This window comes from Leptodactylus fuscus, chromosome 1 (genome assembly GCF_031893055.1).
Source record: "Leptodactylus fuscus isolate aLepFus1 chromosome 1, aLepFus1.hap2, whole genome shotgun sequence".
Lineage (NCBI taxonomy): Eukaryota > Metazoa > Chordata > Amphibia > Anura > Leptodactylidae > Leptodactylus > Leptodactylus fuscus.
The window spans coordinates 151,733,035-151,760,779 of NC_134265.1; the positions used below are offsets into that span (position 1 = coordinate 151,733,035).

Here is a 27,745-nt window from a genome sequence, read left to right on the forward strand (position 1 = left end):
TCTTATGATAGCTTTTTTACTAACATTGTTGAAACTATCACAGCTGGTTCATCTATTTCCCAAATAATTTGTATTATATACACTTTCTCCCAGTGGACAATGCAATAGAGCAGGCCCACCAAGGGCTGTTCTATCACCAAGGACAGTGTTGTATAGCTGGATCTCGAATATTTGTGGAAGAACCAATTTATGACGAATTTGTGCGCAGAAGTGTTGAGAAAGCAAAACAACGAGTCCTAGGGGATCCCCTATCACCTGTAACACAGCAAGGTCCACAGGTAAATTTAGGGTTTTTTGGTTTTTTTTAACTTTCTCATTATCGTCACGAACATTGAATTTAACCAACTGGGAGTGGTGGGCTCACAATCAATAATTGTGGAGACATTGTTGGAGATTTATCAAGCTATCTAAGGCTTGGTTCACATCTGCTCTCGGGGATTCTGTTCTCTTCCCCGCATAAAAAATGCGGAGAGAAAAGTGCTGCCAGCACTTGAACAGCAATGAAACATCACCTGGAGTGGAAATAGTTACTTCACGACCAAGATTTGGGGATCACTCAGGGTGACTGGAGTTTAATAGTGACCAATTAACTGTTTCATTACATGAAAAGTAAAAGCTGAATTTTTTGCAAAGAACATTATTTCATGGTATAGATATATACTTGACTGAATGGTTATGCAAAGAGAACCATGCTGTATTTCACGCTTCGGACTAGTATGTTATGCAGAAGAGGGTCATTAAAGTTCTAACTTAGGGAGAAAGCAGTTTCTCAGGATAATCCATAGGATAGGAAAAAATGACCTGCACTCACCAGAGTTGTCCATAGAGGTGCTCCTTATTAAAATCCATACACACTAAGCGTTCCAAGGAAATGTACCCATTTCTCAAGTGTAAATAATGAAGAATAAAAGTATAACCATACAAACAGCTTTTTATATACAATGACATAGCAAGGTTTTCTCCCCATAGGAGGGGCCCTCAGAAAACTACAACCACACATTATGAAAACAGTAGAGCTAAAAAAGTAGAGATGTAAACATGAGATCACAGGCACACAAAAATATTTAGACCAAGCTAAGTGTTAGATTAAAAGCTTACATAACAAGTACCCTCCGTTCTTCCATCATTAGGGTCGATTAGCGTCTGCAGGTTTCCAGTTAGCAAGCTCCCCGGATTTACTGTGCACTAGGAATTCGGCCAACCCCTCTATAGTGCCAATGCATTTGCCCCATTAAAGGGCCACCGTGCCTGTGCACTAAACCAAGATGTGGTGAAGGATAAGCTACAGCTGTAACGCATGTGTGTCCAGAAGGTACGGAACGTGCATGCTAGAGATGCCGTCTGGCAACTGTGAAGAAAAGGATGGTTGTGTTGCACTGGTTAAATTTTCTATATTCCATATTTAAATATAGAGAAAGTGGCTATAGATAAAGTGCCTCAATTAGGGAAGACATGCAAGAATATAAATATAGAATTAATATATAAAACAAATAAATGTTGACAAATAATTCTATCATATTATAAAAAACTTTTTGTATGGTTATACTTTTATCCTCCATTGTTTACATTGGCAAAAGGAGTACATTTCCCCGAAACTCGTAGGGTGTATGGATTGAAATAAATAAAGAGCACCTCTTTGGACAACTCTGGTGAGCCCAGGTGATTTTTTCCTATCCTCTGGATTATCCAGAGAAAGTGCTGTCAAGATCTCGGCTGGATTACATTGCTGGACGGATACGATCCTGCTGCAACCACCTATTACTCTGCACACATTCTGTGAAAAATGCTGCGGTAAAAATATGATGCATTTTTTAATGCAGCGTTTCTTTAGCTGTGCTTCGCTACATGGGGCCTTAGCTTTAAGGAATTTATCTGAACTTGCTGGAAACTTATTTTTTTAAAAAAATTTACCGTATGTATCATTACTTGCCATTATAGTAGATGACAGGATTTCTATAAAAACAGAACATTTTGCACATTTTTGTTATATATTCCACACCAGTAAGTCTTGAATCATTCATTCTGTGCATCATCATACTAAAGGGTATTATAACTATACATTCAAGTAAGAGCTGATATATTGCTGTTATGCAAATTTGCCAAGTTCCCAGGCTTTCTATGCTCAGGGATCAAATGTGTAAGAAAATAACTAGTTTGGTTCTTGGCAAGTCTCCAAGGTGTTGCTTTCAGCCCCTGCCCTAAACACAATTAAATATACTGCGCTGCTTGAACTGCTACCAATTGAATGCTGTTGTGTACATCTTTTCACAAAAAAAAGAGATAAGAAGCCTATGTCTTCCAGAAAGAGATTATATAGTAAAACTGAGCCTATTGTTTATGGAGATTTAACAAGCAGCAGTGAGAGAGTAATATAAATGCCCTTTTTGGGCCAGTTTCCAGTAGGAATTTTAAAGACTTAAGTCTCCTTTGAATTTTTAACACTGATATGGGGCCCCTTCAGTTCTCACAAATGCATTAAGCCTATTTTCATATGCAAAAAAACAATACCTCCTTAAGGGTTTGGTGTGTATATTAAAATATTCATGTATAGGATTGTTATACAATTCATATTCATGAATCATACAGACTGCAGAGCATTTTAAAGGTGATAGTTGCTCAAAAACAACATATAGTTTGGAACATTTGTGATATATCCACAGGATATGTGATAAATGCCCCATAGCCATGGGCCTCACCTATGGGACCCACATATGACTTAAAACCTGGGATCTCTGTCCCTGCAGGGTGTGGAGAGTATGTTAGGCAATCATAGTATTCTCCATTTCCTTCTGTGGGCTTTCAAGAGTAGCTGAGCAGGAGGGGAAGTCACTGCACCCATGAGACGGGGTTGAGGACCCCTGTTCTTGAGACAGATACGGGTACCATTTTGATTTATTCAATAGAAGTATAAGATTACACAATTATATATTATTCTAGCTATTATTATTCTAGTCTATCTAGCTATAGACATCCTATATTTTATATTCTTATTTGAGAATGTTGCATTACTTTCCATTAAACAGCAGTTAACCACCAAGAAGTGCAGTATGTTAAAAACAGTCATGTATGCCTCAAATATATAAAGACAGATTTACTAATGAAAATATCTGCCATAATTTGCACCAAAAATATTAATGGACATGTCTTAGATAAGACATGTACATTAATATTTTTGGTGCAAATTATGCACATCATTGTTTCAATGGATCAGAACAATAGACTGCAAATCTGACAGAATGCAGGATATGGATGGTGTACCTTCATCATTCAACCTAATGTTAAAATGTAGAAGCTTTCTTCCATTTTCAATAACCATATTTTACAAACAGAAAACATTCTGCTTGTGTTTCAAATAAAACCATACTAAATGGAAGAAAGCTTCCATATTTGTTTTTACATTAGAGTGAATTATAAAATATTCATAAGAAGGTGCACCACCTGTTTCCTATGAGCTGTCAAATTTTCCATCTATTGTTCTAATTCCATGACAGATTAAATTATGCTAGTGTGAACATAGCCTTAGGCCCCACATTACCAAGTTGCAACTTCTTTTGTTGCAGATTTTGGCTACAAAAAGGCTACAAAAAGAACAGGAAATATACAGTATAGTAAGCTCATATACCTCTCCCTTCTACTTCTACTCAATCTATTCCTGACTTGGGCTAACAAAAAACGCAGCAAAATCTGCAAAAAAAAAAGCTGTGTTTCTATGATGTGGGACTTCAGCCTAACACTGCATTTATTTTATTTAGACACTTTTGTGCCTCCTCCTTCAAAAAGGGAGGGTTTAAGATGATACATCATGCATCAAAATTTTGGCATAAAGCAAACCAAAAAATAGATGGAGTAATGTTGGCCCAGACAGTGTGCTACAATCAATTATTATCAGCATCATCACATTGATAAATCTGGTGTATCTAAAACCTGTTTATTCTCACACTGCAGAGAAAAAATGTACTGAAGAGGCATCAAGGTTTTTCTTCCCCTATTAAATCAAAAGGGAAAATGTTCATTATTCCACAGATGTGTTTTTGAAAATACAGCTTTTCCACAGCTCTTTTTTTCTGCGATGTGAAATGAGATTAACCAGAATCTTTACTTGACTTTATTGGTACTGTAAAACGTTTTCTTCTGCTGTGCTTCACAGCCATCATTATCGCTGTGTTTTCGTAATGTGGGGCTTATCATATCAACAATATTAGTAAATCTAAATGGCACTCGTTGACAACATCAAAAGACTGCATACAGTGGCATAACTAGTAAAGACTGGGCCCCATAGCAAACCTTTCACTTGGGCCCTCTCACCCCACATGCCATAGCGCCCACCTTTCCTGGTGCCCCCTTTACTAGCCCCCACATCGTAAGTTCCCTATGTTCTGGCACCTCTACACATTATAATATCCTATAGTGGCCTCAATACAATATAATGTCCCACAGTGGACCCTTCACACAGTATAATGTCCCTTAGTGACCTCAATAAAGTATAATGTCCCACAGTGGCCTCCTCCACACAGTATAATGTGCCATAGTGGCCTCCACACAATATAATGTCCCATAGTGGCCCTTTCACCAGGTATAATGTCCCATAATGGCCTCCATACAGTATAATGTCCAACGGTGGCCCCTTCGCAAAGTATAAAGTCCCATAGTGGCCTTCATACAGTATAATGTCTCACAGTAGCCCCTCAACACAGTACACTATCCCATAGTGGTCCCTCCACAGATTATAATGTTTCATAATAGTCCCTACGATATTCAGTACAAATATTGCAAAAATTTCAGGTTCGCTAAACTGAAATTTTTTGGTGTTCACCACAACAAACTATTATTATACTCTAGGGTCTCTTCAGTCTGCAGAGTGTAATGAGCGGAGTCCCAGGGGAGGTGATTAAACATAACAAAAAGTGTTTCTTCACCTCCTCTGGGCCTCCCCTCATTATACACTGAAGTCTAAAGAGACCCCAGAGTATAATAATAGCATTTTTGTTTCGGACATGATCCTTCTTAACGAAACCACAAAGATGAATCTTTCGAGGTTCCCCCAACAAAAACTCAACCCCCCCCAAAAAAAAGTAAAGTTACCTTACTTACTGATTCCCGTACCTGCCCATAGTCACCTCCACTTCCCCTCCATGACATCCTGACTCTATTCAGCAATGTGATGTGGTACTTACTGTTCTCCCTGGAGAGCAGAAGGGTAACCAGAGACAGCCGTAGATAGGAGCAGGGATCGAACAGGAAATAGAGGTTGTTACTTACTGGTGTAATCTAACAGTCAATGACCATTAAACAAATGCAGCAGGGGTCCCACTGGGCCCCCAAAGATCACCATAGCAGCCACTACGCAGTTCTGCCACTGACCACACTTCACATTCTTTTTATTTTTTAATTTTCAAGAAAACTATGTTACAACTAAATATAAAATCAAACGAAGAAAATGCTCTACAAACAGCAGTCAAAAACAGGTGTCAGAACATCAAATGGACAAGTAAAGGCAACATATTTAGTACAAACTATAAAAAGGGGTTTTACAAGGATTCCATGTGAGTGAAAGAGCTGCTAGGCACACACACAATTTATTTAGGTGAATGAGACCTATGCAGCCTCCAAGCTTCCAGATGGGCAACATTGATCCATTATAAGGATCACATGTTTACGTGAACCTTTTTGGCTTATCAGCTATACAGTACAGACAAATTTGCCATCAAATTGGAGCATAACTTACTGATATAATGGTATCAGATTTACTATACATTTTGTGGTCCCATGCATCCAATTTTAATAGAGTTTACTCCTTTCTGTAGGTTACATTCAAAACTATTTCTGCGTTCCCACCTGAGGTTCAGTCTAGCGGCTCTGTGCCTTTGAACATGGGTTATCTTTAGTAGTTTGAATGTGTAATTCTACATTTTACGGCAGTATGCTTTTTGCATGGAGAAGAAGTGAATAAAACCATATCATGCTTGAAATATTTTACTCCTACGTCCTTGTTGAGAACGAAACCCTATACAGCTGATATTTTCTTCCTAACTTTCTGCTGTGAGCAGACAGTGTTGTGTTACATCGCCATTAATGACATTGTGCAGATACAGTTAGACAACACGCATCCAGATAAAGCCTGTAAAGTAGTGACTAGAGGTAAAATGTATGATAGAAGAAAGGCACAAGGCCTACTATTTTCTTCAAGGGAGTAATTTCACTTGTATTGCAGTCAAGCATAAAGCTTTTCTAGCCACTCTCATTGTCTTGAGTCTAGATTATGCATTATGTACTGTGGTTCAAGTTACAGGATAAACAAGTAACAAAAAAAATGGAAAAATGGAAAAGAAACCTGAGATTGTAGTGAAAAAGAACTATATGCTGTGTCACGTCTCGTATTTCTGATGTTAGTACAATTCATTGGCAATTACATTACTTAAAGGGTTATTCTCATCTCAGAAGATCACTGGTAAGGTGGGAATAACTAGCTGCAAGTCTTAATCTCCAGGGTAGGAGTTACCGAAACAGCTGAGTAAAGCCAGGTTCACATGGGGGTATTTTGGACTGGATTTTGACGCAGAGGCCGCCGCAGGATCCGGTTCAAAAAATGGGTATCCGTGACTGGATGCCGGTGCAGTGCATACAGTGCATCGGCATCCAGTCGCAGCATTCCGCTCTGGATTAGACCCAAATGAATGGGCCTATTCAGGAGGGAGGTGTTGCGTCTCAAGAAAGGGCACGTCGCTTTATTTTTTTAATTCAATGGGAGGCAGGCTGCTATTCCCATCTTTGTAGTGATTTTTTGAGATGAGCATAAATCCTTTAAAATTATTAAAAACTCTGAAATACTTTTGTATGTAACATTGTAATTACAGATTTGTTCAAATGAAATTTAAATTAAAAAAACATACATTTTTTCTAATTCTCTTCTTCAGATTGACAAGGAACAATATGACCGAATTCTTGATTTAATTGAAAGTGGAAAGAAGGAAGGGGCAAAACTGCAATGTGGGGGTGGCCCATGGGGCAATAAAGGGTTCTTCATCCAGCCTACTGTCTTCTCAGATGTTAAGGATGACATGCGTATTGCCAAAGAAGAGGTACGTTCAGTAAATTAGTTGAATTTTCTCATCCTTTCCATGTTAACTTTTTGCATTTTTTCATTTCGTGTATCACAATTATGAGACCTCTACCTTGATAGACTTTCTTTTAAGCTTAGAAGGAAGATGGATTTTAAAGGATACCTCCACTTATAAACAACTATTCAGAAATGAACAGTGCACATAACATAATAACAATACTTACCCACAAACCTTATTGGGAAATTTGGATACCATTCAGTGCCCTATTCTATGAATATGAGCAGAGAACCTAAAATATATTTTCTCTACTGTGGGGTTCTGCTGCTGGGACTCCATAGTTCTAAACAACATTTACTTTTGGAAGCTGATAGACTTTCTCACTTTATTAAATTTAATAGGAAAATGGTCAAATATTCTTTTATGGCTACTTTTATTTATGCAAATATCTTTCTGGGTACAGAACAAAAGAAAGAGAAAGAGATAAACACTCCCAATTTAAATGATTTGTTTCTTAGGTTGCTTTCTTGATATCCTCAAGATGATTCTTGGTTCTTGTTGATATGTAAATCTGTTGTGCATGTTGTCCATAGATATTTGGTCCTGTACAGCAAATTATGAAGTTCAGCAATATTGATGATGTGATAAAGAGAGCAAACAACACCACGTATGGATTGGCCGCCGGAGTTTTCACTAAAGACCTTGACAAAGCAATGACTATTTCTACTGCTCTTCAGGCAGGAACTGTCTGGTAAGCAAACCATTTTCTATGTTAGTGTATGTTCATATTTCCATTATTATAGTCTGTCACTCTCGTCTGTCATAGGATTAGAACAACGAACGTTAACGGTAATAGAGTAACAGTCACAAATCGAGCCCCTCCATCTGCGTACGATCCCATTGACTATAATGTAAAATAAGAAGGACACTATTTTTATTTGTTTACAGAAGAAAAAGTTCCGCATGCAGGACATTTTCTTACATCAGAAATGTAAAAATAAATATGACGTAAGAAAGCTTCCGTCATGTTTCATACATGGAGATGAATGTAGATGGACACCAGACAGAGGGGGCTCTGTGTGCTTCAGTTATTTAATGTTCGTTGCTCTCAACTTATGATGAGCGAAACGGACATTGAATATCGGTAGTTGTAGAGATCGAAGTGGAATATCAATGACTTTGTAAAGCAGTAAGATGCTAAGTGTGCATCCTATATACCTAGAAGAGCAGCAGTGGAAGTGTACAGGCAAATTCCAAATCAAGGAGAATCTTGGTAGATAGATCTTTTCAGCATGATGCTAAACAATAGATGTAGGATTAAGGCCACCTTCATACGACCATGTTCAGTGAAAGGGTCAGTAAAAATGGCATAGATGACACACAGATCTCTATCTATGTCATTTACACTGACTCATATATTGAACAAATGGAACGAGCTACAAATACGGGCAAACATAGGGTTAATGATGAATGAACCTCTCAAGATTCTTCTTGTGTGGGGTTTGGGTAGTTTTGATATTAAAACATAGTGTAGGTCTCCTAGGAACCTATCTCTCAAACTTCTAGCTCTCTAAGTCAAACACATCCAAGTTACATCAAAGAGAAAGTAATATGTATGTTTATTGGAAAAATGAATGGTAAGAGGTGGATATAAAATACGGATTTAACCATATACTGCACTGTCACTGACTTTTACACATTTAACATTTAAAACGCTTCAAAAAATTACTCTTTTTGGGGAGAAAAGGCCCTTGCCCGTGTTTTTTTTAGACAAACGTGGTGGTTTTATTGCAAAAAACAATGATTTTCTAGAAAGGTTAGCCTGTTTTGATGGCTTGTATGTAAAGCAAGAGCTTATTGTTATTCGGGAGACAAATTTCTGGCTGTGAGCCATGTTGAAAAGTGATGAAGTTATCCTTTTATGGGAGCAGATGTAAAATCAAAATGGATTTATCTTTTTTTATAACAATACTGTGGCGCTAACACTATGGAATAGAGGAATGTGATGGTGGACCAGGTCACAGACATGACTTCCTGAGTGGTGGTAGGCACTAGGCAGCTGTGATAATAACTAGAGATGAGCGAGTAGTACTCGATCGAGTAGGTATTTGATCGAATATTACGGTATTCAAAATACTCGTACTCGATTGAGTACCACTCGCTATTTGAATGGAAAAGTTCATTGCAGAACCAGCATTGATTGGCCGAATGCTATACAGTCGGCCAATCAACGCTGTTTCTTCTCCTACCTTTAGAAGTCTTCTCCGTGCAGCGTCCCCGCGGCGTCTGCCGGCTCTGAAATCACTCTGCCAGGCATCGGGCCTGGGCAGAGCTGACTGCGCATGCCCGCACTACATTTTCTTGTAGTGCGGGTATGTGTAGTCGGCTCTGCCCAGGCCCGATGCCTGGCAGAGTGATTTCAGAGCCGGAAGATGCCGCGGGGACGCTGCACGGAGAAGACTTCTCGGAGGATCCAGCCCGACCCTCACTCGTGGACTTGGTAAGTGTAATATGATCGAATGTTGCCTACCCCTGAAACGAACATTTTCCCCCCATAGACTATAATAGGGTTCGATATTCGATTCGAGTAGTCGAATATTGAGGGGCTACTCGAAACGATATATCGAATATCGAACATTTTACTGTTCGCTCATCTAATAATAACATATATGGCAGTGCAGCAGGGCATAATATAATGGAGCAGGCTGCAGGACATGATTTTCTGAATGGTGGCAGTGGTAGTAGCTGTAGCAACATCTGTGCTAGGGCATAATAAGATGGACCAGCCCACAGGACTTATCTGACAGTGGCAGTGGTGGTAGCTGTTTAGGAGTAACAGCCAGCATCAGCAGCAGTACAGTAAATGGAAGATGATGATAAAGGGAGATAGAGACACCACTATTGGGAGCCATTTGAAAATCCTCACGGACTGAGGATTTATTTTGTTAACAGTCATTTTTTCCACGCTACCTGTGGACATTTTTTGTCCTTTTACGCGTTACAACGCCACCAGCAGCACTGAACACCCTCTTAACCATAACACTTGAGGCCATACAAGATAAAACTCGCATGGCAAACTGGGCCAGCTCCTTCCACTGCTCTAACGTATTGGCCCAGAATTCTATGTGGTCAGAGTTATCTGCTAGACTATAGTTAGACGCTGCCTAGTATAGACTAGGTATGACTATACCTGCAAGTGTCACCGCTGCATGGCAGCTGCCTGTTGTGGCTCCAGTTGGCTCTGAAAAATTTCTGATTTATCATCTTACAGATACTGTACTGAGCCTGCTGCTTTTACTGCTCCTGACACTTGTAACACTGGCAGAGGAGGTGGAGCGATGTCTGAGTGAGATGGGCTAGGAGCGGGCAAAGGCCACCTGGGGATGGGTACGACAGGCAGTTGCAGTGGTGTCCATAAATGCAGCAGTAACCTGGGTATATGGCCTATTCTGATAATATTCTAATTTTTCACTTCCAGCCAGCACTCATCCCTCTGCTTGATGCTAATAATATGTCCCTGTGTAAGCAGCGGAGCATACAGCCTACCATGCTTGCCATTGTATGGATAGACAAATGTTTACTTTGGAATGAGCTTATACATGTTTTAAGAAGGGTGGATAATATTAATCCTCCAGAAAACAATAGATTTCCTATCATGGACACATTTCCTGCAGGAAATTCCTTCAATACGCAGAATATCTTTAAGGTTAAGGCCCCCACATTTTGCAGAAATGCAGCAGAAAAAATGGTGCATTTTATAGTAGCAGCAAAGTGAAGGAGATTTTGGTTAACCCCATCCACACATTGTGGGAAAAAAGAACTGCAGAAAAGCTACTTTTTGAAAAACACAGCAGGTTAATTTAAGTTGCAGAATCGCAAATACTTTCCCCATAGATTTAATAGGGGAAGGAAAAAAAATTGAGAAAAATGCAGCAAAAATTCAGTGAAAATTGCTGCGGAAAAAAATGTGATGAGTTTTCACTGCATTTTTTATTACATTTTTGTTTTTAGCTTATCATTTCAACTGCTATGCCAAGACTTTTCACTTATGGTAAAAATGTCATGGTGTGTAAATGGTTTACCTTAGCTTTGCGGATTGCTTATGCAGTAAAGCAAAGCACTACCTACATTTTAGTTCTAGCTATTACATACTGGTGATTTGTGTAAGAGTTTTTATCTGTAGTTTTATTTGGCAGTAACAAGTAGGAACCTTAAGTGAACCTGAATTGTTTGTATAAAGGTTCATTTGCAGATCACAGATCACATTTTCTCACACAGGTCATGAGAGTTAATCTGAAGATGATAAAAGATCCAACCTTTCATGTTAAAACACTGATATCTTTTATTTCATCTTTGACCTTCATTCGTCTTCAGTGATAGCCGCAGATCATGATAAATACTGTGTGTTGTACAGTAGATTAAAGGAACAATACCAGAGTAGAGAGACTGTATAATAAAAATTAAATAGGATCTCAGATGGACACTGCACTTCAGCTCTTCTGGTGGTGTGCTGGTTGACATGCTGATTTCCATGGGGGTTATCAAGGACTATGATACTGAGCTGCACCAACTCTTTTTAGGAAGTGACATCACATCCATGAGCATGAGACCAATGGACGTGATGTTACTTCCTGAAAAGAGAAAGTATAATGCAGTATTATAGCCCTGGATAAGCCCTTTTAAGCGGACTATGCACATTTCAGACATCCTGCAAGGTTCTTTTTTTATTACTGAAATGAACATATAAAATATAATAGTGCTTCTTTTCTTTGTTTTAAACTTACCCTGTATGGTCCCAAAACGTATAAGCAGCAAGTGATGAACTGAAACGCTGGGTTGGATTCTACTTGAGGAGTATGGGAAATAAACACCTTCTTAATATTCTATTTCTACATCTCTTAGCATTCATTCTCTCTGTCACATACTGTATAGTGAAATATAATAAATGTTTTTCATGCAGCATGATGGAGAACTGCGTGTGTTTCTGATCATGCAAATTTATACAACACGCATGACATTATATTGACATATCTTGTGTCATGTGTTATTTGTATTGCTGGTATGTTAAATACAATGGTAAATTTGCTTTTGGAATGGCCACATCATAAAGCACCTTATTCTAGCTAAGACAAATAGACTATAATTAAGTCAAATGAGTTTATAAAGTTGATGCCTTTAGTCTTATTTGGCTTCCTGGATTGTTTGCTTGATAGTGATGTTAGAAGGTCACATATTTTCCCATAGTCATAAGCGTTGAATGACGCTGCCAACAGATAGCTCTGAGGTTAAACATTGATACTGTAGGTCTTTCTGTAATCTTCCAGCAATTATACTCTTCTAATATACAACCATCCATACCCCAGCCCCCAATGTCATTCATTATTCTCCTTCTGTTCCCGTTATGGAGAATTCCTGACTGTCCTCTGGGTGAAAAATGTTTGTTAATCCAGCATTTTATTACCTGTCACTGTGATCTGAAGCAAACCTGAAGCAACCTGAAGATCTGAAGCAAACTCTTGACCTCCAAAAATGTTTTTGACAATATTATATTGTCTATCATTTAAAGAGAATACCAATGGACACCATTTCGATTTTTTTCTACACAAGTTAAACATTTAGTGCTGATTCCTTTATGTTTCTACTGTATATTGTAACCAGATCATGTGTTTTTCTGATTCAGAGCTACAAGTTCTGTTTAGACTTGTGGTACAATTTTGCCACCACTAGAGGGTGCTTAGGTGCTTATTGCATACTGCATGCTCACATTCATATTCATTACAGATGAAACATTGCTCTGCTATATTTAGTATAAGGAAAATATTAACTACTGAAGACTATCAAGTTTTTAGTTTTTTTTATATCTGCTATATTTATTGAACAATGAAAACCACCAGCACCGAGCAGATTCTCATTGACTGTCTACTTGTAATAATATCATTTACATGAAATATGGTGACATTTGTGACAGAAGCTCTGTACTGAAATACAAAAGCAGGTGTGAATAAAGCCTTATATATTGAACTTATTAAAAATAGCACCATATGCCCTAAACAACCTAATCTCCCCTAGAGTCAGCTGTAAGCAGCCAGAGCATTACATGTACAGGAAACTGTGTTAAGGCTACTTTTACATGACAAATCCATTTTGAGGGCTATAAAAACAGACATGATACATCCTGGTGTATTTCAGTTTTTGATCCAAGTTCAATCCATGTGGCATCTTTTTTTTGATCTGCAAAAAAACAAAACAAAACAGATGTTGCTATCGGATGTACGGAGAAAACACGTACAATACTGGAATGACATCCATGTGCATTTGTTGTGTTTTTTTTTGTTTTTTTTCTCATGGCCCCAAAGATTTGAAGAGTTATGTCAAACAGAGAAAAAAAGAAAAAAAAAACAGTCCGTGGAACGTTTTTATTCTCACTGACAGTCAGCTCATGAAAAAAAAACAAACCTGAAGTGTGAATGATTGTACAGACTACAATGGGTTCATGTCCTGACTGCTTTTTTCACAGTCAGATAGGAAAAATTGTTTGTGTGAAAGAAGTCTTAGACATGTTGAACTCCAGTCACTATCAAGAGTTAGGAGAAAATAATTCAGCACAAACTTTTGAACCTAAACTTTACATAATGTTAAAACGTAGAGATTGGTACCATACCTATAAGCTATTGCACTGGTAAGGCAATAAGTGGGCACTCTTTTTAGACTATAAATATATTTTTGTGGAAAATTAATTAGGTGAACTATCCTACCAGAATACTAGGGAATGGGACATGTGGCACATGGAGGATTCTATAGGAAATTTTCTTTATTCCTTTGAAGTGGTGTAACTAAAGTCTTGAGGGCCCCGCTGCAATCTTTTGTGCGGGGCCCCCTACCTCATCCCTACAGTGAATTCTTGATAGTGATGGTTACTGGTGCTAAGGAATTTAATCAGCCTTAGTGTGGTTAGGAGAATCTGTAGGTCTCCTTGGCTTATGGGACAGATGGAAGTTGCAACCTCAATACTGTTGCCAGTACTTATGTGACCCCTAAGGCTCCAGGGTCCCAGTGTGACTTTACCCTCTGCACCCCCTCAAGTTATGCCCCTGTTCCTTTGTCAGATACCTCAATAAAAATGATAGCATCCACAGATACTTGTGTTTGTTCTACCGTTGCACCTTCCATTCACTTTCCTTCCTACAAACCCATAAAGAATGAGTTTTTCACTTCTGTTTTCTGTACAGGAAAACAGCCTTATGAGCTAATATTGAGATCTTCTGGTCCTTGCTGTGAGATTTGCTGGTAAATCACAATCCATCATTGATAGAATCATTCGATCGCTGCAAGTATGAGTAAGGGCCCCTTCACACGGAGGATACTCTGGCTGATTCGGAACGTGTAAACGTTCCGAATCAGCAGCGTTTAAAGCAGGTCCCATTGCTTTCTATGGGAGCCGGCATGCGCGCGCTCCCCATAGAAATGAATGGGAAAAAGCAGCCCATTCATTTCTATGGGGACACGTATGCCGGCTCCCATAGAAAGCAATGGGACCTGCTTTAAACGCTGCTGATTCGGAACATTTACACGTTCCGAATCAGCCAGAGTATCCTCCGTGTGAAGAGGCCCTAATAGTAGAATATTAAACCAGTTAAGGGATAGTCAGGTTCCTAGATTCATATGAATCTATGGTTTAGTACTTTGCGAATAAATATTTTCCCAAACATCTTCTCAAACACACATTTATTCTGAAATTGTAATTTAGAAATTGAATTAGAACATAAAATCTTATTCCCATCAGTGGTTTTATCTGCAGTTGATGGAAATGTTATTCCTATCAACAAGTAGACCTTTCATGCTTCGTATAGGAAGGATCATGTACCAGTCTACCTTTTCCTGTTTATAAATATACCCTTTGATGTCCGTTCCAAATCTTTATCAAATACAGGATATCAATTCAGAAAGGAAATGTTATTAAAATACCTGTTATGATAAATGAGTTTCATGTCAAAGTAGAAGAGAGGAATATGCTTTACAACATGGACAATGAGATAATGTTTTCACCTTGTGACAATTCATGTCTTTCATATGAAGCAGCGAGGCAGAACTTCAGAGAGGAGAATGAGTAAGGGAGGTTTTGAAAGTTGCCAATATCAAATGTCTGAATCACTGCTAGCATATTCCTAGAACTCTTCATAGACTAACTCAACTGGCGTATACTGTATCATAGGAATATGGTATGAGTGATTGAAATTAACCACTTTGCGAAGAATGGTTCATTAATAGAGATGAGCGAACAGTGTTCTATCGAACACATGTTCGATCGGATATCAGGGTGTTCGCCATGTTCGAATCGAATCGAACACCACGTGGTAAAGTGCGCCAAAATTCGATTCCCCTCCCACCTTCCCTGGCGCCTTTTTTGCACCAATAACAGCGCAGGGGAGGTGGGACAGGAACTACGACACTGGGGGCATTGAAAAAAATTGGAAAAAGTCATTGGCTGCCGAAATCAGGTGACCTCCATTTTAGACGAATAGTGGATTTCAAATCCGGGTCATATGAGAATGTGAACTTTGTGACTATGAGACAGGGATAGCTGTACAGGCAGGGATAGCTAGGGATAACCTTTATTTAGGGGGGAATGTTATTAAAAATAACTTTTTGGGGCTCTATCGGGTGTGTAATTGTGATTTTTGTGAGATAAACTTTTTCCCATAGGGATGCATTGGCCAGCGCTGATTGGCCGAATTCCGTACTCTGGCCAATCAGTGCTGGCCAATGCATTCTATTAGCTTGATGAAGCAGAGTGTGCACAAGGGTTCAAGCGCACCCTCGGCTCTGATGTAGCAGAGCCGAGGCTGCACAAGGGTTCAAGCGCACCCTCGGCTCTGATGTAGGAGAGCCGAGGGTGCACTTGAACCCTTGTGCACCCTCAGCTCTGCTACATCAGAGCCGAGGGTGCGCTTGAACCCTTGTGCACACTCTGCTTCATCAAGCTAATAGAATGCATTGGCCAGCGCTGATTGGCCAATGTATTCTATTAGCCTGATGAAGTAGAGCTGAATGTGTGTGCTAAGCACACACATTCAGCTCTACTTCATCGGGCTAATAGAATGCATTGGCCAGCGCTGATTGGCCAGAGTACGGAACTCGACCAATCAGCGCTGGCTCTGCTGGAGGAGGCGGAGTCTAAGATCGCTCCACACCAGTCTCCATTCAGGTCCGACCTTAGACTCTGCCTCCTCCGGCAGAGCCAGCGCTGATTGGCCGAAGGCTGGCCAATGCATTCCTATGCGAATGCAGAGACTTAGCAGTGCTGAGTCAGTTTTGCTCAACTACACATCTGATGCACACTCGGCACTGCTACATCAGATGTAGCAATCTGATGTAGCAGAGCCGAGGGTGCACTAGAACCCCTGTGCAAACTCAGTTCACGCTAATAGAATGCATTGGCCAGCGCTGATTGGCCAATGCATTCTATTAGCCCGATGAAGTAGAGCTGAATGTGTGTGCTAAGCACACACATTCAGCACTGCTTCATCACGCCAATACAATGCATTAGCCAGTGCTGATTGGCCAGAGTACGGAATTCGGCCAATCAGCGCTGGCTCTGCTGGAGGAGGCGGAGTCTAAGGTCGGACCTGAATGGAGACTGGTGTGGAGCGATCTTAGACTCCGCCTCCTCCAGCAGAGCCAGCGCTGATTGGTCGAGTTCCGTACTCTGGCCAATCAGCGCTGGCCAATGCATTCTATTAGCCCGATGAAGTAGAGCTGAATGTGTGTGCTTAGCACACACATTCAGCTCTACTTCATCAGGCTAATAGAATACATTGGCCAATCAGCGCTGGCCAATGCATTCTATTAGCTTGATGAAGCAGAGTGTGCACAAGGGTTCAAGCGCACCCTCGGCTCTGATGTAGCAGAGCCGAGGCTGCACAAGGGTTCAAGTGCACCCTCGGCTCTCCTACATCAGAGCCGAGGGTGCGCTTGAACCCTTGTGCAGCCTCGGCTCTGCTACATCAGAGCCGAGGGTGCGCTTGAACCCTTGTGCACACTCTGCTTCATCAAGCTAATAGAATGCATTGGCCAGCACTGATTGGCCAGAGTACGGAATTCGGCCAATCAGCGCTGGCCAATGCATTCTATTAGCCCGATGAAGTAGAGCTGAATGTGTGTGCTAAGCACACACATTCAGCACTGCTTCATCACGCCAATACAATGCATTAGCCAGTGCTGATTGGCCAGAGTACGGAATTCGGCCAATCAGCGCTGGCTCTGCTGGAGGAGGCGGAGTCTAAGATCGCTCCACACCAGTCTCCATTCAGGTCCGACCTTAGACTCCGCCTCCTCCAGCAGAGCCAGCGCTGATTGGCCGAATTCCGTACTCTGGCCAATCAGCACTGGCTAATGCATTGTATTGGCTTGATGAAGCAGTGCTGAATGTGTGTGCTTAGCACACACATTCAGCTCTACTTCATCGGGCTAATAGAATGCATTGGCCAGCGCTGATTGGCCGAATTCCGTACTCTGGCCAATCAGCACTGGCTAATGCATTGTATTGGCTTGATGAAGCAGTGCTGAATGTGTGTGCTTAGCACACACATTCAGCTCTACTTCATCGGGCTAATAGAATGCATTGGCCAATCAGCGCTGGCCAATGCATTCTATTAGCGTGAACTGAGTTTGCACAGGGGTTCTAGTGCACCCTCGGCTCTGCTACATCAGATTGCTACATCTGATGTAGCAGTGCCGAGTGTGCATCAGATGTGTAGTTGAGCAAAACTGACTCAGCACTGCTAAGTCTGCATTCGCATAGGAATGCATTGGCCAGCCTTCGGCCAATCAGCGCTGGCTCTGCCGGAGGAGGCGGAGTCTAAGGTCGGACCTGAATGGAGACTGGTGTGGAGCGACCTTAGACTCCGCCTCCTCCAGCAGAGCCAGCGCTGATTGGTCGAGTTCCGTACTCTGGCCAATCAGCACTGGCCAATGCATTTCTATGGGGAAAAGTTAGCTTGCGAAAATCGCAAACTGACAGGGATTTCCATGAAATAAAGTGACTTTTATGCCCCCAGACATGCTTCCCCTGCTGTCCCAGTGTCATTCCAGGGTGTTGGTATCATTTCCTGGGGTGTCATAGTGGACTTGGTGACCCTCCAGACACGAATTTGGGTTTCCCCCTTAACGAGTTTATGTTCCCCATAGACTATAATGGGGTTCGAAACCCATTCGAACACTCGAACAGTGAGCGGCTGTTCGAATCGAATTTCGAACCTCGAACATTTTAGTGTTCGCTCATCTCTATTCATTAATATTGCTAGGCAATAAAATTAACCGCCCATAGAACAAACTTTGCCAATCTATATTAATGACTGGTCCTTACTTATTTTGGATATATATAGGATCATAGACATCCTATTCATTTCCCCAAGACATGCATTATATGATATAAATCCGTCTCTCACGCTGCAGCTATTTACTCCAAGATAAGATTTAAATGATTTTAAGCATCCATTTTATAAAGACAATTTCTATGGAGATGACTTAAAAATGGTCCTCCAGAAATCAGCTCATGCCACCAAAGGAAATTTATACTATACTGATTTTTCTGATGTGATGCCAGAAGAAAATCAAAGTATTCAAGGTGCCCAGTAATATCAAATGTGTACTCTATTTCACTATACACCAGTTGTCTTTAAGATGGCTCAAGTGCAATATATGGTTTCCAACCATCTTTTTTGTGGCTTGCCAAAGTAGCTTTGGGTTGAGTAGGGTTACCTACTGAACAGCATATCTGCAAAGGGTTACAAACTGATGCTTTTTTGTTTTTCAACATTTAGTATGTATCACCTCTCTTTCTAAGTTAAATAGAGAGTGTCTATACAGAATTTAGAGCATTTCTAGTGCATTGCTGTTTTAGCCATTTCATGTATTCCCGGAGAACACTCTACTTAAGAGCAGGCCCACCAAGCTGTAATGAATACAGTCGGTGAGTGCCTAGGCACTGTGCACTGATGTGGTCAAGCAAACTGGAATTTTCTAGAAGATGAAATATACTAGATGAAAATGACCTTATGTATATGCATTTTATTTTACAGGATAAATTGCTACAGTGCCATGTCCCCTCAGTGCCCATTTGGAGGTTTTAAGATGTCAGGAAATGGACGTGAAATGTAAGTTATCAAGTATACGGCTTATAAATATAGTGTGCAAATGAACTGCGGTACCTAGAGTAACAGTCTAAATAATAACAATAATAATAGTAGTAATAATAATGCTAAGGTTTTTTGTGAGATTTATAGCATTTGATAATAGTCACCAAGTGTGATGTTCCTGATGCCATGAGCCACTTGGCTTTATATAGATTAAGCTATACGTATCTACCACCACACTGTGGAATGATGCACAATATGGTGTGCAGCTTGCCTCGTCTGCCCTCATGGAACATCTGCCTACTGGAGCTCTTCCCTGGCGTAGGAAGGATAACACTGACACAAGGGAATTCACTACTGGGTAGCAGATGTTTACACCACCAGCTGAACAATAGTGAAGAGTAGTTCTCTAGTGCAGGAGATGTAACAACTACATCCTGCAAACCTGTTTCACCGATATGTAGAGTGTGCTGGGTGCCTCTGATTCCAGGAATAATCAGTTGTCTCAGGGTCCCCAATGCGCCTTCTTGTCCTCAAACTAACAAGACCCTGCACGCAGATCTGCGAGCAATGAGTCACCTCCCCAACAAGCTGCCCGATCTCATTTATACTCCTAGAACAGGAACAGGATCTCAAATAGTATTCCACTTCCCATCATAGGTAGCCTGAGCAGCCCCTAATATCAATAGGTTGCAACTCTTAGGGCTCGTTCACACGGTGTAACGTGCCGCGAGATTTGGCACGTGTACGCCGCGTGACCCTTTGCGTGCCGTACACGCTCCCATTGAGTTCAATGGGAGCGGGGATCGTATGCGCCACGCTAGTTTGCGGCCGTGCATTTATTCACGGCCGCAAACTAGCGCGGCGCATACGATCCCCGCTCCCATTGAAATGAATGGGAGCGTGTACGGCACGCAAAGGGTCACGCGGCGTACACGTGCCACATCACGCGGCACGTTACACCGTGTGAATGCACCCTTAGGTGCAAACTGTTACATCTATTAAATCATCGTGCAATCTGATTTCCAGAAACTTCCCAAAGCAATGGCTGTGCAATCACCTGAACAAAGTAACTAATACATTGCACAGTCAATATGCAAACATAACATAATAGGCAATAAAACCTAAGCAAAACAGTATATAGTGAGCCAAGTTGCACCAGTCTGAGCTGAGGGCCCACCTCTGTCAAACTGCATGTGCAGTGTGAACAGTAACTGAATACTTCCTCCTGCCAATCTACATCAGCTCTTTCAGTGCTATACCAGTGAATGGAGCATTGGTCATGTAAGTGCACTGGTTCTCCATCCACATGGAGGAGGTATGAGGGAATTTTAGTCCCCCATTCTCCTGATTAATAGGGAACCTTGTGGTTGGACCTCCAGCAATCTGACGACTATCCACGTCTGTCTTCACTTATTGTGATATATTGTGATATGTAAAAATTATGTCTTCACAGGGGTGAATATGGCCTACATGCTTACACTGAAGTGAAAACAGTCACCATGAAGATCCCACAGAAGAATTCTTAAAAATGTGAAGTACCTTTCCCCAATATCAAAAAGTTTCCTGTCAAGTCTGTGAAGTAACATTATACAGATCTTTCTGGTGCTTATAAAAAAGAAAAAAAAGCTAATGACCATGTCTGTACGATGATCAATAGTTGTACTTATGTTCCATGTAGGTTACTGTTACCGGGAAATGAATCTGTTGTTCTATATTACTGTATGAATCAACATGGCATAACAATAAACTGGTAATTGTAGGTTTTGTAAATGTATTTCCTTCTCCAGCAGATATTAGTAGAAGATAGTTCTGTTTTCCAAGAAAATATAATAATTTGCCGTATGTAACCGACATTGCAACTGGAGTCTGAACACCAATAAAAAAAAAATGTCTTTATGGATTAATTGTAATGGTTTTATTTACTTACTGTATTTTGAGTTTTCTTATTTTTGTATGATGAACATATGCCCCATGTGCTGGGTGGCAAGGAGTGCCAGGCATGTAATTTTCCCTAGCTATGCTCTATACCCTCTACATGGCATTTCTCTACCATGTCAAATAGGTTGTGTATTTCTGCTGCGCACTCAAGGAAGAATCCCACATGTATTAATTGGTGCATACCTTGTAAAAAGTTGGGCATACCTTTTTGCAGTCCAGGTGTTAAAAAAAGAAGCTAATGTAGAGCTGTTCTATAATTTACACCAATTTCTACAGGATGCCCACATCCCCATCCAGATGAGCCTCGCCTAGTTTATGCATCACTTATAAAAAGTGACAAGAAAAGCGCAAAATTTGCAACTTTGTACGTCAGTTTTATGGTACGAAGCCCATGTTTGATAATCCAGAATTTCTTATTAATTGAGGAGGGGGAAAGTCTCTATATAGGACCAGACCAGAATTGGAAAAGTCTAATAAATATAACTGTGTGAATCTGGGTGTCAATAACTGTAATGTTTAATTTCACCCGCAGTGGCACAGAAGAATTAGGGTGGGTTCACTCCTGTGCCCAGTTTCCATTTTGCAGGTTTCTGTCTTCTGCACAAATAACTGGACAGGAGACGGAAACCGGCAGTCAGTTTTCAAATCCATTCATTTGAATGGGTTTGCAAAGTGACCGCCCGTGAGCATCTTCTGGTCTCTGCAGCGAAACAGTTTTTTTTTTTTTTTAACCAGACACAAAGTCGGACATGCAGGACTTTGTGTCCAGTTAAAAAAAAAAAAAAAAAAAAAAAAAAAAAAACACGTTTTGCAGCGGAAACCAGAAGATGCTCATGGGCAGACACTCACTGCTGGCTGGCCATCTCTTGTCCAGTATCTCAGGCAGAAGATGGAAACCCACAAAGCGGAGACCGGGCACAGATGTGAACCTGCCCTTACACACTTATTGCTGGGCCCTCATGACTACAGTTGATCTCTACAAGCCCCAGTATCAGGATACCCTGTGAACCTATGAACTGCAGAAAGCAGACAACCCATAAAGTTAGTTCTAGGATATCATTGTTGTATTTGACTTACTGCAGGTACATATCCTTGTCGAAAATTTGAAGTCAGCTCACCTTCTTGTTCCTAGATCCAACACTGGGTGTATATATTCTTACGTGTATTGAAGAACTTCACCTGGAAGCTTGAGTTGGATGCACGGAGATTTTGTTGCCCTTCAGCCCAGGGTGTAGTTCAACTAGTAGAAGTAAATATCCAGCACACATCTCCTTGTTTTGAATAAAACTTAGCTTTTATTTATCCATATTCAAAAATTGGAAAGCATTCAATTTTGGATATAAAAAAAAACGCTCAGTGTGGCCAGCATGGAGGGAAAGCGGGCAGCGTCCGGCTGACGCGTTTCGGAGCCTCTAGGTCAGCTCCTTACTCATAGCCTGACCCTGTGTGAATGAATGTCTCCATAAATAATGGAGACCTACACATGCACACCTGCGCTAATTAAAACAAATACCTAACCGCTAGGAGAAAAGGAAGTAAATAACATAAAAAATGCATATGCATATATAAAGTTCTCGATTGCAAGTGCCTATTTATATGATGGGATATTCTGCAAACAATAATGAATATAAATATAAATATAGACATATATATATAGTCCTGGAGAAACCAGCAAAGTCTGGTCAAATACTGCCCTCAACAAAGATGGACAATATGGTTTCTAGATCCCTCCCATATCACCTGACACAATGAACCTATCAGGTGCTTGATACAACTATATGGGAAAAAGAACCGAAGGACAAAAGACACAAAAGAAGACACAAACAACCTATATGACCCAACATAACCTGACAGAGGAGAAACCATACATAACAGTAACGCACATACAATCCCACTAAGCCATGTGTGAATACACACCAGAGAAACCGGATCCAAACACATGACATTCCATCTGAAAGGTAAGTAACGTGTAGGTATTTCACATACTTCTGTAATATTCACGTGCTTTCCCCACCGCAATATTATCAATACCACAGAAGATGAAAGGACATGATGTACAGTATTAGATTCAATAAGAGACAAAAAGACACATAATCAGGGCCCTACCTGTTATTAATACTTATAAATAGAGATGAGCGAACACTAAAATGTTCGAGGTTCGAAATTCGATTCGAACAGCCGCTCACTGTTCGAGTGTTCGAATGGGTTTCGAACCCCATTATAGTCTATGGGGAACATAAACTCGTTAAGGGGGAAACCCAAATTCGTGTCTGGAGGGTCACCAAGTCCACTATGACACCCCAGGAAATGATACCAACACCCTGGAATGACACTGGGACAGCAGGGGAAGCATGTCTGGGGGCATAAAAGTCACTTTATTTCATGGAAATCCCTGTCAGTTTGCGATTTTCGCAAGCTAACTTTTCCCCATAGAAATGCATTGGCCAGTGCTGATTGGCCAGAGTACGGAACTCGACCAATCAGCGCTGGCTCTGCTGGAGGAGGCGGAGTCTAAGATAGCTCCACACCAGTCTCCATTCAGGTCCGACCTTAGACTCCGCCTCCTCCGGCAGAGCCAGCGCTGATTGGCCGAAGGCTGGCCAATGCATTCCTATGCGAATGCAGACTTAGCAGTGCTGAGTCAGTTTTGCTCAACTACACATCTGATGCACACTCGGCACTGCTACATCAGATGTAGCAATCTGATGTAGCAGAGCCGAGGGTGCACTAGAACCCCTGTGCAAACTCAGTTCACGCTAATAGAATGCATTGGCCAGCGCTGATTGGCCAATGCATTCTATTAGCCCGATGAAGTAGAGCTGAATGTGTGTGCTAAGCACACACATTCAGCACTGCTTCATCAAGCCAATACAATGCATTAGCCAGTGCTGATTGGCCAGAGTACGGAATTCGGCCAATCAGCGCTGGCCAATGCATTCTATTAGCCCGATGAAGTAGAGCTGAATGTGTGTGCTAAGCACACACATTCAGCACTGCTTCATCAAGCCAATACAATGCATTAGCCAGTGCTGATTGGCCAGAGTACGGAATTCGGCCAATCAGCGCTGGCTCTGCTGGAGGAGGCGGAGTCTAAGGTCGGACCTGAATGGAGACTGGTGTGGAGCGATCTTAGACTCCGCCTCCTCCAGCAGAGCCAGCGCTGATTGGCCGAATTCCGTACTCTGGCCAATCAGCACTGGCTAATGCATTGTATTGGCGTGATGAAGCAGTGCTGAATGTGTGTGCTTAGCACACACATTCAGCTCTACTTCATCGGGCTAATAGAATGCATTGGCCAGCGCTGATTGGCCGAATTCCGTACTCTGGCCAATCAGTGCTGGCCAATGCATTCTATTAGCTTGATGAAGCAGAGTGTGCACAAGGGTTCAAGCGCACACTCGGCTCTGATGTAGCAGAGCCGAGGCTGCACAAGGGTTCAAGCGCACCCTCGGCTCTGATGTAGGAGAGCCGAGGGTGCACTTGAACCCTTGTGCAGCCTCGGCTCTGCTACATCAGAGCCGAGGGTGCGCTTGAACCCTTGTGCACACTCTGCTTCATCAAGCTAATAGAATGCATTGGCCAGCGCTGATTGGCCAATGTATTCTATTAGCCTGATGAAGTAGAGCTGAATGTGTGTGCTAAGCACACACATTCAGCTCTACTTCATCGGGCTAATAGAATGCATTGGCCAGCGCTGATTGGCCAGAGTACGGAACTCGACCAATCAGCACTGGCTCTGCTGGAGGAGGCGGAGTCTAAGATCGCTCCACACCAGTCTCCATTCAGGTCCGACCTTAGACTCCGCCTCCTCCAGCAGAGCCAGCGCTGATTGGCCGAATTCCGTACTCTGGCCAATCAGCACTGGCTAATGCATTGTATTGGCGTGATGAAGCAGTGCTGAATGTGTGTGCTTAGCACACACATTCAGCTCTACTTCATCGGGCTAATAGAATGCATTGGCCAATCAGCGCTGGCCAATGCATTCTATTAGCGTGAACTGAGTTTGCACAGGGGTTCTAGTGCACCCTCGGCTCTGCTACATCAGATTGCTACATCTGATGTAGCAGTGCCGAGTGTGCATCAGATGTGTAGTTGAGCAAAACTGACTCAGCACTGCTAAGTCTCTGCATTCGCATAGGAATGCATTGGCCAGCCTTCGGCCAATCAGCGCTGGCTCTGCCGGAGGAGGCGGAGTCTAAGGTCGGACCTGAATGGAGACTGGTGTGGAGCGATCTTAGACTCCGCCTCCTCCAGCAGAGCCAGCGCTGATTGGTCGAGTTCCGTACTCTGGCCAATCAGCGCTGGCCAATGCATTCTATTAGCCCGATGAAGTAGAGCTGAATGTGTGTGCTTAGCACACACATTCAGCTCTACTTCATCAGGCTAATAGAATACATTGGCCAATCAGCGCTGGCCAATGCATTCTATTAGCTTGATGAAGCAGAGTGTGCACAAGGGTTCAAGCGCACCCTCGGCTCTGATGTAGCAGAGCTGAGGGTGCACAAGGGTTCAAGTGCACCCTCGGCTCTCCTACATCAGAGCCGAGGGTGCGCTTGAACCCTTGTGCAGCCTCGGCTCTGCTACATCAGAGCCGAGGGTGCGCTTGAACCCTTGTGCACACTCTGCTTCATCAAGCTAATAGAATGCATTGGCCAGCACTGATTGGCCAGAGTACGGAATTCGGCCAATCAGCGCTGGCCAATGCATCCCTATGGGAAAAAGTTTATCTCACAAAAATCACAATTACACACCCGATAGAGCCCCAAAAAGTTATTTTTAATAACATTCCCCCCTAAATAAAGGTTATCCCTAGCTATCCCTGCCTGTACAGCTATCCCTGTCTCATAGTCACAAAGTTCACATTCTCATATGACCCGGATTTGAAATCCACTATTCGTCTAAAATGGAGGTCACCTGATTTCGGCAGCCAATGACTTTTTCCAATTTTTTTCAATGCCCCCAGTGTCGTAGTTCCTGTCCCACCTCCCCTGCGCTGTTATTGGTGCAAAAAAGGCGCCAGGGAAGGTGGGAGGGGAATCGAATTTTGGCGCACTTTACCACGTGGTGTTCGATTCGATTCGAACATGGCGAACACCCTGATATCCGATCGAACATGTGTTCGATAGAACACTGTTCGCTCATTTCTACTTATAAATGTAAGATAAGTCACTTCTGTGATTCATACCTGTAGGTATCCTTGTTCCCAGTTTGAGAATCCAAAAGGCTTCTCTTTCTCGTACCAAAAGATCCCAATTGCCACCTCTTTTGGGCTTTATAACCTTCTCTATCGCTTTAAATGTAAATGATTCTACATCTCCTTTATGGGTGTCTCTAAAGTGTCTTGTTACCCCTGTGATTTTGGTTGAATTCTCATTCAGAATGGAATGTACATGTTCTGATATTCTCAATTTAAGCGATCTTATTGTGCTACCAATATAATGCAAGTTGCAAGTGGTACAAGATATCATATATACCACATGATCTGTGGTACAATTCATGTACCTATCAATTTTATAATTTTTAGTTCCCGCAGAGTTAGTGAAATTAGAATCTTTATGTACATATTTACAGACCTGGCATCTGTTGGTGCCGCATCTGTAAAAACCTTTTATATGCAGCCAAGTTTCAGAAATGGGATTTTTGTTACTCAGAACCAGGCTTGGAGAAAGATAATTGCCCAAAGTTTTACCTTTTTTGGGTATGAAATTAACCCAGTTTCGCTCGGTTGTGGAAAGGGACTTAACAAAATTGCAGGAGACTCCTACTGTGTATAGAGATAATTTGAGCAAAAAAGAGAGAACAGCACTTGATCGTTTAGAGAAAAATGACAGATTAACCATTCGTATGGCGGATAAGGGAGGAAAAATAGTTGTCCTTAATAAGGATGACTATCTAAAATCTATCCTCAATATTTTGGAGGACACATCCACATTAGAGATGAGCGAACAGTGTTCTATCGAACTCATGTTCGATCGGATATTAGGCTGTTCGGCATGTTCGAATCGAATCGAACACCGCGTGGTAAAGTGCGCCATTACTCGATTCCCCTCCCACCTTCCCTGGCGCCTTTTTTGCTCCAATAACAGCGCAGGGTAGGTGGGACAGGAACTACGACACCGGTGACGTTGAAAAAAGTAGGCAAAACCCATTGGCTGCCGAATACATGTGACCTCTAATTTAAAAGAACAGCGCCGCCCAGGTTCGCGTCATTCTGAGCTTGCAATTCACCGAGGACGGAGGTTTCCGTCCAGCTAGCTAGGGCTTAGATTCTGGGTAGGCAGGGACAGGCTAGGATAGGAAGGAGAAGACAACCACAACAGCTCTTATAAGAGCTAAATTCCAGGGAGAAGCTTGTCAGTGTAACGTGGCACTGACGGGCTCAATCGCCGCAACCCAGCTTTCCCAGGATCCTGAATGGAATACACTGTCAGTGTATTCCCGTATACCCGATATATACCCCGATACCCGTTCCAACGGTGTGCCCCCCCAACTTCACCCCAGAAATACCCTGCAAGTCCCCTAGCAATAGAATTGGGGCTATATACACCCACAATTTTTACTACTGGTATACAGTGCCATTGTCTGACTGGGAATTCAAAGAATATATTGGGA

At 41.8% G+C, this 27,745-nt stretch overlaps 1 protein-coding gene across 1 annotated transcript in view; it reads left to right on the forward strand.

The window, feature by feature from the left end:
- The window catches only part of LOC142209310 (aldehyde dehydrogenase 1A1-like), a 36,867-nt gene extending 15,780 nt beyond the window's left edge, over positions 1-21,087 (forward strand). The window contains exons 9-13 of the mRNA XM_075278270.1: positions 94-278; positions 6,915-7,079; positions 7,652-7,809; positions 19,139-19,213; positions 20,649-21,087. Of these exons, the coding sequence (XP_075134371.1) occupies positions 94-278; positions 6,915-7,079; positions 7,652-7,809; positions 19,139-19,213; positions 20,649-20,721 (656 nt within the window). The 3' untranslated portion in view covers positions 20,722-21,087. The remainder of the gene's footprint in view (positions 1-93; positions 279-6,914; positions 7,080-7,651; positions 7,810-19,138; positions 19,214-20,648) is intronic.
- Positions 21,088-27,745: the final 6,658 nt, after the last annotated feature.